Below are 12,092 nucleotides of genomic sequence, written 5' to 3' on the forward strand. Positions count from 1 at the left end.
GACCCCACTACATGCACCTTGAGAGTGCAGCAGAGAGTCTGAATAAGATATTAACAGACAGTGAATATATGCTTGAAGCCACACCTTTCTTGCATATGTAATTTTACACTCATGCATATCACACTTCTTGATTAGTACTCCAGCCTCCTGCACAGTCAAGTCGTCTTGTCCTGTTGTTTTCGTCATTCAGCCTTGACAGTTCAGGCGCAACTAGCAGCCTGCACAACTTAACATAAACAATCACATCATGTACTTATACACAATCAACTCCTGATATGGTAGTGACATGTGAACAGAACATGATCAACAGCTCATCATCTCACAATTCCCCCTTTTGATCTCCTTAAGGAGATCACTCTAATAGTGCTGTTGAAAATAAGTTTCTTCCTCTGGATCTTCTGGCTAATCAATTACCAGAGGAATGCAAAGGAACTTTTAATACACTTGATTCAGCTTTAAGCAGTTAAAACACAGTGCTGCTTGTGAGGGCTAACTTGAGCATAGCGCCAAGAAAAGTAAAACATACAACCAGCCAGAGGATGATGAGCAGAATCAATGGTCCATCCTCCATGTTGTCAGCCGTTCTGGGTGGTATCTTCTCTCTTCTTTCTTCAGTCACAGGGGTCGACTACCCTGTGACCTTGCCACTGACCGCAATTATTTTGCCCCTTTGTTGAGGTCAGGGTTCGATTCTGACTCAGCCGAGTCAGTGCACCGTCTTCGAAGGTCTGCGTGGATCTCCTGGACCGATCTGCCTGGTTCCTCTGCCGTTGCGCACTGGCTCCAATGGTACCACGTGTCTCCTTTCCCTCTGAGCTGCACCACATGGGATGTCCTCTCAGTCACCTGGAATGGACCGGTCCACCTGGGTTCAGCCCACTTCCGCTTGATGACCTTCAGCAGGACCCAGTCAGCAGTGGGGAGGATGCCCTCGACCTTCGCCTGTCTTTTGTCCTGGACCTGTTTGGAGAAATCTGAAATGAGAACTTGGAGTTCAGTAAAATATGCTTTGTGCCCTCTTTCGAATTCCAGCTCCACTGGTGGCAGGCCTGCTCTTGGTCCCGGGAAGTGCCTTCCCGTGGAGAGTTCAAATGGGGTGAAATCTGTTCCCTGATTAACAGAGCATCGAACTGTCATTAGAGTCAACGGTAGAGCATCCAACCAATTTAATTTTGTCTGTGCACAGATTTTAGCCAATGTTTGTTTGATGGTTTGGTTCATTCTTTCCACCTTACCTTGTGATTGAGGGTGATACACGGTGCCAAACGAGTGTTTCAACCTCAACATTGCCTCCACCTGTTGTAGATGTTGGTTTTTCAAATGTGTCCCATTATCTGATCTAATTTTCTGTGGGAACCCGTGCCGAGGAATGTATTGATTAATCAAAAACTTCACCACTGACTTGCTATCCTCCTTCTTTGTTGGCCACGCCTCTGGCCATCCTGAAAACACATCCACACACATCAACACATACCTGTACCCTCTGACCATCATCCCCATGTCTGTGTAGTCTATCACCATCTCCCTGCCTGGCCTGGTCTCCAGCGGAAACATACCTGTCTCTGGTTTAATGGTTGGCTTAGAGTTGTACAGGGAACATATGGAGCAGCTTTTTACCCAATGTTTTATTATGTCTGATAAAAACGGATGCCACCATTCTTTCAGATTTTGAGTCATCTGAGCCGCTCCCACATGACCGATTCCGTGTGCTTCTTCCAGTGCCCGCTCTCTGATTCCAGGGGGCAGTATTAGCTGTCCATCAGGCCCTCGCCAGAGCCCCTCAGTTTCAAGTCCTCCTCTCTGTTTCCATGTTGTCTTTTCCTGTGGTGAGGCCCCCTTTTGAAATCCAGCTGATGTCAATCAGCGTGACCTGTGGAGACATTTGTAGTTCTTCTTCCATACTCACCATTTGTAGTTGGGGCAGATAACCTGTCGCTCTTTTTGCTGCCGCATCTGCTTCTCAGTTCCCTGTTGCTACTTCTGTAAGGGCATTGTCATGACCTTTGCACTTTTTGATAGCCACCTCCTGGGGAAGTTGCAGAGCTTCTGCTAATTCTCTCATTTCCCGCTCGTGTTTAATGGGTTTGTTACCTGCCATGAGGTATCCTGCTCTGATCCATTGTCCCAGTTCCACATGTGCTGCTCCGGCGGCATAGGCAGAGTCCGTATAGATGTTTATTCGTTTTCCTTCTCCTAGTTTGAGAGCTGCAATGAGAGCCATTACCTCTGCTTTTTGTGCGGATTGCTGTCCTTCTAGTTGCCGGGCCTCTATTGTCACCCAGTTGGGTCCTTCCTTCTTCACCACCGCGTATCCTGCTTTCAGTCCACCTTTTTCATCTTTGTAGCAACATCCGTCTGTGAACATCTCTTCAGCATCTGTTAATGGTTGAGCTTTCAGATCTGGGCATACCTTTTCATCCTTTTGTGCTTCGTGTTCACACTCATGCGGTGGTCTGGTTCCCATCCAATCCGCCATGTTGATTCCTTCATGGGTGAATGTGATGTTTGGTGCTTCCAGTATTTTACAGAGTCTCTGTTGCCTCAGTGATGTCAGGGTGAATGTCTGGGAGTTGACATATGCTATAATGCTATGTGACGTGAGTACCCTTAGGGGGTGTCCCATCACTATGTGTCCTGTTTTTTGAATCAGTTTTGCTACCCCTGCTGCATGTTGTGTGCATTTTGGGTGTCGTTTTTCCATCGAGTCTAGCATTATGCTGATGTACATGAGTATGCTCCTTTCTCCCCCTTTTTTCTGAAACAGAACACCGTTAATCACTCCTTCTGTTTCAGAAAGGTCGAGAAAAAATGGAGACTGGTAGTCGGGTCGGGCCAGGTCTGCGGCCTGTGCTAGTTTCTGTTTGAGTTGTATGAAGACTGACTCAGTGTCTTTGGTCCAAATTTAGTTTAGCATTGAGGTTACGCATGCCATGCTCTTTAATCAAGTTATGGAGAGCCTGTGTCATGCCCATATATTCAGGAATGTAATTGCGACTGTACCCAGTCAGACCGAGAAACGACAACATTTCCTTTACAGTCACGGGCTTTGGGTGATGCAGAATGGTAGATCTATGTGCAGGCAACATGCCAGCTCCTTTTCGCGAGAGTACTCTGCCCAAAAAGGTAACTTGCGTCCTGACCGCTTGAAGTTTGTTTTTACTGACCTTAAAACCAAGTCCAGCCAGTCGGATGAGGACAGCCTTTGTTGCGGCCAGGCACACTTCAAGGAAATGCTTGTTTTTTCCGTGACTATAAGGACTGTTGCGTCATGGCGTTCACGGAGTCCTGGTTCACAGAGCAGGACTCAGACGCCAATCTTTCTATTGATGGATTTGGAGTCCCAATTCGCCAGGATCGGAACACAGAGACAACAGGGAAATCAAGAGGAGGGGGCGTGTGCATGTACGTCAACAAGCGCTACTGCACTTCTGTGACAGTGGGGGAGAGTCTCTGCTCATCTGACGTAGAGCTCCTGTCAGTGTCGCTCCGTCCATTCTACCTGCCTCGGGAATTCCTCCAGATATTCATCACAACGGTGTATATTCCCCCCAAAGCATACCTGACAGCTGCAACTAGCACCATATTTGATGTAGTTCAGAAATTACAATCCATGTCACCTGAAGCACCAAATTTCATAATGGGAGATTTTAATCGTGTCACTGAAGAAGTCCTTAAAGAACTTTTATCAATATGTGACTTGCACAACTAGGAGAGATAAGACATTGGACCTCTGCTATGGTACAATAAAGGGAGCATATAAATCAATTCGGTTGCCCCCATTAGGTTCTGCTGACCACAACTGTGTGCTCCTTCTCCCTACTTACAGAACTGTGCTAAAAAGGGAAAAAAATCAGACCAAAGAGGTCAAGATCTGGTCTGAGGACTCAACTGCTTGTCTCCAAGGCTGCTTGGACAGCACTGATTGGGAGATGTTTAAGGACTCATGCACAGGGATTGATGAACTCACTGATGTAGTCTGTTCGTATGTGACTTTCTGCGAGAGCATCATCATTCCCACCAAAACAATTAAGGTGTACCCCAATAATAAACCCTGGATGTCGAAGGATGTCAGGGTTCATCTACAGCAGAAGAGGCTGTCTTTTAACCAGGGGGAACCTTCTGAAATAAATGCAGCTAAAAGAGAGCTGAGAAATGAAATTTTACGGGCCAAACAGAGGTATAAGGCTAAAATAGAGAGCAAACTAGCACAGAACCCTTCTGTAGCCTGGTCCGGAATGAAAACAATGGCAGGCATACAGCAGACAAAGAGCACCTACCTCTCCATGGACGGTTTTGGGTCAAACTGTGAATTAGCCAGTGCCCTTAATCATTTCTATGGGCGATTTGACAAGTTTGACTTTGACAAGGAAACCGAAAGCCTGAGGTATAAGCTGAAAAATGATCATGAACACCTCATACTAGAACAGAGAGAAGTGGAAAAGTCTCTCCTCTCTCTCAAAGTAAATAAAAGCCCTGGCCCTGATAGAATCAGTGGTATTTTACTAAAGTCATGTGCACATCAATTGAGCTCTATCTTTTGTTACCTTTTTAATATGTCGCTGAGGCAGCAAAAGGTGCCCAGGCTGTGGAAACAGGCCACCATTATTCCTGTTCCCAAAGTTAGCAGACCAACATCTCTGAATGATTTTAGACCAGTTGCTCTGACCTCCCTTTTAATGAAGACATTAGAAAGACTGGTTAAATCAGAGCTTTTAAAAAGGACTGCACATGCTATTGACCCTCTGCAATTTGCTTATCGGGCCCATAGAAGTGTGGAAGATTATTTAAACACTTGGAGGGGAAGAAAACCCACGCTAGACTCACTTTTATTGATTTTTCATCTGCTTTTAACACCATCCAACCGCACATTTTAGCCACAAGGCTTATTGAGCACTTTCACCTAAGCAATAACCTGGTGGGTTGGATTTTAGACTTTTTAACAGAGAGAACTCAGAGAGTCAAGGTGAATGGAGTTTTATCTGAGTCGCTATGCTCTTCTACTGGCTCACCACAAGGATGTGTTCTTTCCCCCTTACTTTTTTATTTTTTATACAAACATGTGCAAAAGTACTTATGAAAACAGGCAAATTTTGAAATTTGCAGATGATACTGTCATTGTAAGTCTGTTGTCAAACAGTGAATCCAGCCATGGTCCTGTTTTTAAAGATTTTATTGATTGGTGTGATCGTTCCTTCTTGGTGCTTAATACAGCCAAAACAAAAGATATGATCATTGATTTTAGACTACAGGCTGTAAACCATGATCCCACCGTCATTAAGGGTCAACCTCTGGAATGTGTTGCGAGTTACAGATACCTTGGGACTATCATTGACTCGAAACTAACTTTCAACTTAAACTGTGAAGCTGTGTATAAAAAGGGACATCAGCGCTTGTTTTTACTTCGGAGACTGGCCCGTTTTAACATTGATAGATCTATGCTGACCCTGTTTTATCGTGCTTTTATCGAGTCTTTTTTTATTCTTCGCCCTGGTCTCTTGGTTTGGGAATTTGTCACTTCAAAACAAAAACTCACTGAACCAAATTATTAAGTGGTCTGGCCGGCTTATTGGAGAGCCCCAACTCCCCATTACAGAACTGTACAATAGGCAGTTACTGAGGAAAGCGAACTCCATACTGGGGGATCGCTCCCACCCCTTAAATGATGAGTTCCGGCTCCTCCGCTCTGGTCGCAGATTCAGCGTACCGAAGGGTCACACAAAGCGGTACAGAATCAGTTTTATACCCAGAGCAGTCGGAATTTTAAATGACCATAAGTCTAGACCATAGGGTACCGGACATAAATCTATATTAAGTTATTATAACTTATTTATATGGATTTTACTTCTGATGATTTCACTAAGATCAAAGGACGCACTGACAAGCACTTCTACCATGTTTTTATATTTGGATAGACTTTTTTTTTTTAATTTTTTGGGGGGATTTTATTTGATTGATTTTATTGTATGGACCTGGCTGGTATGTCTAGTGTGGAAATGTGAGTGGTTTGAGGGGATTGCTGAATTCCTGCCTGCAAAACAAATTTACCCTCGGGTACAAATAAAGAAACCTTGAACCTTGAACCTTGAACGCTGCTGGTGTCGGTGCTGCAATGAGAAGATCATCTACATACTGGATTAGAATGGTGTCTGGAGGAAGCAGACAACCATCCAGGGCTTGTTTTAGTACCTGATTGAATAGTCCTGGTGACAGCGCAAATCCTTGTGGCACCCTGGTGTATCGCCACTGTTGTCCTCTGTAGGTAAAGGAGAAAATGTCTCTGCATTCGTCTGCTAGTGGTAAGCAGAAAAAAGCGTGAGCCAAATCAATGCATGTGAACCATGGTTGGTGCGGTCCCAAATTAGTGAGTGCCACGTAGGGGTTGGGCACAGGAATGGTGGCTGTGGTCAGAATTTCATTTATAGCTCTTAGATCATCTGCCATGCGATATTTACCTGTCTCTTGTTTTTTGACCAGGAGTATGGGAGTGTTCCATGCGGAGGTGGATGGTTCTAATACCCCGGATTTGATGAGACCTGCAATCATGTCAGCTATACCTGCTTCTGCTTCTGGTTTGTGGGGATATTGTCTGATCCATAAGGGAGTGGTGTCCACCACAGAAAATGTAAAAGGTTGACAATCAGTGAGCCCGACATCCGTGGGCCCTTGGGACCATAATTCCTCAGGGAGGGTAGTTAGCATCTCTTCCACTGAGGGGTGGTCCATCTTTTCCCTACCGTGGTTTCTGGGAACGTGATCATGTTGTAGTGCAACTGTGTCTGTTACTTTTAGGTTAATGCAGTAGGTTTTGCAGGTGGGTGAGAACGAGACAGCAGGTATCTGAGTCGTTATCCAATCGGTGGCTGCTGTGGCTCTTTTGACCATCGGGCCAAGATCTTTAGCTTGATGGTTAGGATATAATGCGAGGGAAACGTGTGGAACTGCTTCGTCCTGCATACGATACCATACCATCTGTTCCTTGGAGAGGACTGTGGCCGCGGCTACACCCTCTGGACCAGCATAAATATCTTGTGATGTGATTTGCCATTGTATACCTTCCAGGTGTGCTTCAAATTCTTCCTGGTACCACTCATTACTCATTCGGTCGTAGAAGAGGGTAACATGAGGTGGGTCGGGCGGAGGGACGTAGGGCTCGAGTAGGGAGATCCAGGGTTTCCACTGCAGGTAGGCAGACAGGAGGCTATTATATAGGGGGGTTTCAGGCTGTAACATACCCCAATAGATGTCCACCAGCTCGTCCTCCAGTGGCTTGAGAAGGTACTGCCCTGCTCCGTGGGTGTTAGGATTACATCGGAGGCATGTTCCATCTGGTAGAGTCACAGTGTGTCCATCCGGACTGCACAGGATGGAGGCTCCTAGTTTGATGAGAAGATCTCGCCCAAACAGGTTAACAGGTACACCCGGAGAGACAACGAATGGATGCAAAAGAGTCTGTTTACCTAATTGGGTTTTCAGTGGTATTGTGACCGGCAGTTTCTGTCCAACCCCAGAGAAGCCCACGATGTTCACTGTTCTCGAGGAGATAGCCTCTTGTGGTGGTTCAGAGTTTAGAGTTGAGAGTGTGGCTCCCGTGTCGACCAAAAATGACAGGTCGTCATCCAACACCCTTAGAGACAACATAGGATCTGCCTTACCTATGTCATCTGGGTTTCTCTGTGGGGTGTGTTACTGTTGTTGATAGGTGCCGGGCTCCTCCCACTCGTCCCCTCCTATCAGGGGATATTGTCCATCTTGGACCGATGCAGCTTGAGGATCAGGGGTCCTCATTCCTCTGGGTGGTCCGCCATGCCCATGTGGTGCAGGTCCCTGACATTCTCTTGCCCAGTGTCCAAGTTGTCCACACATGTAGCACTCACCTCCCGCCTGCTGTCCCCGAGGCAGTCTCCCACGGCCTCCTCCACCTCTCGCCCAGCCCCTTCCACCTCGAGCTCCTCCCCTGTATCCTCCCCACGAGTTCTGAGCTCGCCATTGGGCAGCTGGTCCCCTTGGTGGACCATGCGGTCTCGGTTGGGGGGCCCACCGGGGCACTGGGAACGGATCTGGTGTCTCTGGTTCGGGGGGGGGGGGGGGGGGGCAGCCGGGACACAGTTCCCCAGCCATTTTCTGCAAACTGCTAGACATCATTTGTTTATGCATCATAGTTTCTATGCTCCCATTCGAAACATGCGAGGACTCCGGTTCTTTATACAGATGGTTTATCTTTTATTTGATGCCTTTCGATAAGTAGCCAAGTTTACTTCATGTTGCATCATCAGTCACCACCACCACCGTAGAACTACGAACAGGCACGAAATTATAGCAATGAATTCCACATAAACACCTTGGATTTACACAAATGAAATAAAAGTTATACAATGGAATTCTACTAACCACTTTGCCTGCTTGCAGCTCCGAATTGGGAGGGGGTTTAATCTTTCACTTAAATCCTTGTTCTTTTCTTAACAGGAAGGTGACAAAACATGTCGGCTATCCATCATCTTCTGATTAAAAAAAAACCAAAACCGCGTGTGAAAGTAAAGCAAGACAGGAAGTGATAATGAACAAATGTAATGGAATATCAAAATAAAAGCACGGCCCCCTACTGGTCAACCAAGGAACAGCAGCTGTACACAAATCTGTATCAACAGCATTTACAGTTTCTTTTTTCTTTTTGTCATTTACCTTATGTCTCGCCTCTCCCAGCTGCAACTTCAGTAATTGTGTTTGAAGATCTCTTACTGAATTTTCTTCTTTGTTCGCCTCATCTTTGGCTTTCTGCAGGTGGTGCACAAGATGCTTTTCCCATATGTTAGAATCACTTCCTGGTAAGTCAGGGTTACTCATCATGTTTTCTCTTACCGATTCAGGCACTCCATCCAACACAGCTTTGCGAAACCATTCCTGTTGAACCCCAGTCTTCCCGGGTGGCGCCCGGTGTGTGGTCCACTCATCTTTAGACTGAGTTATGTATTCTCGAGGATGCTGGGACGAGGCCCAGGTTAGTTTAGGAATGACGGCCGTGTTAGGGAGTGGAAATTTGCTCCTAATAGCTTGCCCTAAGGGGTCTATGACTATTGTTAGTGGCATGTCATCAGGGTCTTCACTAGTGTCAGCGTCTAGTCTAGTCTAGTCTAGTCTAGTCTAGTCTTTCAAGTCATGTCGGGACATGCAGCGGGATGCTACAGCTCTGAAATCACAGAGTGCTAGTATCTGTCCAGCGGTTAACACATCTAATTTAGTCAACCAGAGTCCGCCTCCCTCTGCTGGTGGAGGCATTTTATCAACGACTGATTGCACATCACCTAACGCAGGAGGTTTGTATTTGTCAACTCTGCCCTCTCCCATTTGCAGCAAGGGGTATTGTGTTGGTGCTTGTTTGTGGCTCTGCAGTGTCATGTTAGATGTACTATGTGGTGGCCGTGTTTTGGATTTTGTGATAGCGGGTCCTGATGCCTCACTCCTGAGCTCTATCTCGTTGAGTGTTATGAGGTCCTTCTTCTCTCACTGTCTTCCTCCTTCATCCTAGGTGGGGAGGGTTTTTCAATTTGCATGTTCCGCTCCCTGACAAAACATAGCCAGACCATACTACACCCTTCTCTCTTCCTCATGTCTTTTCTCTTCTTTCCTCCACTTCTTCCTTTCCAATAGCCCTGCCTGGTCACCCTTCTTTTTAGCCTCATCTCTCTTTTCCCTGTTCTCTTTCTCCTTCTCCCACAACAACTTACCAAATGCCATCCGGTCCTCTTTCCCTGCTCTGCTTTCTTTGAACACTTCCTCTATCCTTCTCTTTACCTCACTTCTTGCCTTTTCTTTGTCTTTATCTGAACCTACGTTCCCAATTACAACCAAAATATTTTTAATTTGCTGCCCCAGCGGCCTCCATTGAGTCCTTGGGCCCCAAACATCAACAATCTCTCTATCGACTTCTCCGTCCATCTGTCCCTGCCTGACAGTGAGATGTGCCAGTCAGTTTGTATGGAGTTCACCTGAGCAACTGACCCAGTCAAACAGTTCTGTTCACTTTGTTAACACCGCTAGGTTTCCATGAAACAGAGACGTTATGTTTAAGACACACAAATCACTCTTTCCCTCAGAGAGACTTAAAATTTCGTGGTCCACTGTGACCACACAATATAGAATATGTAATAGACTTTGTGGGTCCTGAATTCCCCGGGACTCCAACCCAGCACCTTATAGGACTTTGACCCAAGGCCCTATTCCCTCATCAGAGAATAGTGGGGTTGCCAAACCAAGGACAATATCAACTCTTAAAATCACTCTTTCCCTCGGAGAGACTTAAACTTTTCCTGGTCCACTGTGACCACACAATATAAAATATGTAATCGAATTCGGGGGTCCTGAATTCCCCGGGACTCCAACCCAGCCCCTTATAGGACTCTGACCCAAGGCCCTATTCCCTCGTCAGAGAATAGTGGGGTTGCCAAACCAAGGACAATATCAACTCTTAAAATCACTCTTTTCATTCTTCACCATAGACTCCATGATTTGGAACTTAACACTAGGACACTGTTAACTCTTAATTTGGTAAAATTCTCAAATGTGCAGAATTTGTTGTAACAGGTTTCTGCTTGCCGTTTTCTGTTGGTCGACCAGAGTTCGTGGTGTCCTTTGTGCTCAGTCAAAACAGCCCAAATAAGACCTCACTCTCATCCCGGACGAGCCCCCAAATTGTTGAAGTACGCCGACTTCACCGGGTCCGTTGATGAAAAGAGATCAACCAGAGTTGTCTGCTTTTGACAAATCAACACTTTATTTCACACAACAAAGCAGACACAGATATATCTGGAGACCCCATGACATGCACCTTGAGAGTGCAGCAGAGAGTCTGAATAAGATATTAACAGACAGTGAATATATGCTTGAAGCCACACCTTTTTTGCATACGTAATTTTACACTCATGCATATCACACTTCTTGATTAGTACTCCAGCCTCCTGCACAGTCAGGTCGTCTTGTCCTGTTGTTTTCGTCATTCAGCCTTGACAGTTCGGGCGCAACTAGCAGCCTGCACAACTTAACATAAACAATCACATCATGTACTTATACACAATCAACTCCTGATATAATGGTAACATATGAACAGAACATGATCAAAAGCTCATTTTCTCACACCAGCCAGGTCCGCTCACTCCTACGGGCCCGCGATGCAGCCTTCTCTTGACCCAGATTTGTTAGCCAACTATAGGCCAATATCCAACCTCCCCTACATCTCCAAGATCCTTGAGAAGGTTGTCCTGGAGCAGCTACGTGAACATCTGCACAGCAACGAGCTCTTTGAAGCCTTCCAATCTGGATTCAGGGAACACCATAGCACTGAAACAGCACTGGTCAGAGTCTCTAATGATCTTCTTATAGCTTCAGACAGAGGTCTTGTCTCTGTGCTTGTCCTTTTGGACCTCAGTGCTGCATTTGACACCATCGACCACAGCATCCTGCTACAGGGACTAGATCATGACATTGGGATGAAAGGAACTGCCCTAAAATGGTTTAAGTCCTACTTATCTGACAGGTTTCAGTTTGTTAATGTTAATAATGACCATTCGGAGTATAGCAGAGTTACATATGGTGTACCACAGGGTTCAGTTTTAGGACCGATTCTCTTCACTCTTTACATGCTCCCATTAGGTGACATAATCCGGAAGCACTCGATCAACTTCCACTGTTATGCAGATGACACACAACTTTACTTGTCGATGGAGCCAGACGACACAAGCCAGCTTACTCATCTGCAAGACTGCCTGAAAGACATTAAATCCTGGATGTCTTCTAACTTCTTAATGCTTAATTCAGATAAAACTGAGGTAATCATTTTTGGACCTAAACACCACAGGGACACACTCTTGAATCGGATCTCTACTCTAGATGGCATCACCCTAACTTCGAGTACAACCGCAAGGAACCTTGGGGTCATTTTTGACCAGGACCTTTCCTTCAGCTCCTACATAAAGCATGTGACTAGGACCGCCTTCTTCCATCTGCGAAGTATCGCTAAGATTAGGAATATCCTTTCCCAGAGTGATGCTGAAAAACTGGTGCATGCATTTATCACTTCTCGGCTGGACTACTGCAACTCT

The 12,092-nt window shown here is 45.8% G+C and overlaps 2 protein-coding genes across 2 annotated transcripts in view; both read right to left on the reverse strand.

The window, feature by feature from the left end:
- Positions 1–600: 600 nt before the first annotated feature.
- The window catches only part of slc44a2 (solute carrier family 44 member 2 (CTL2 blood group)), a 43,775-nt gene continuing 32,283 nt past the window's right edge, over positions 601–12,092 (reverse strand). The window contains exon 24 of the mRNA XM_086210722.1: positions 601–960. Within this exon, the coding sequence (XP_086066848.1) occupies positions 911–960 (50 nt within the window). The 3' untranslated portion in view covers positions 601–910. The remainder of the gene's footprint in view (positions 961–12,092) is intronic.
- LOC147256996 (uncharacterized) lies at positions 1,916–7,638 on the reverse strand. Its single transcript, XM_086209999.1, is given in 3 exon segments — positions 1,916–2,899; positions 2,901–3,233; positions 6,082–7,638. Coding segments are annotated over 3 exon segments (2,829 nt in total). The 3' UTR covers positions 1,916–1,960.

The sequence above is a fragment of the Aulostomus chinensis genome, chromosome 8, assembly GCF_037954235.1.
Source record: "Aulostomus chinensis isolate RoL2024-O1b breed Wild chromosome 8, RoL_Achi_v1.0, whole genome shotgun sequence".
Lineage (NCBI taxonomy): Eukaryota > Metazoa > Chordata > Actinopteri > Syngnathiformes > Aulostomidae > Aulostomus > Aulostomus chinensis.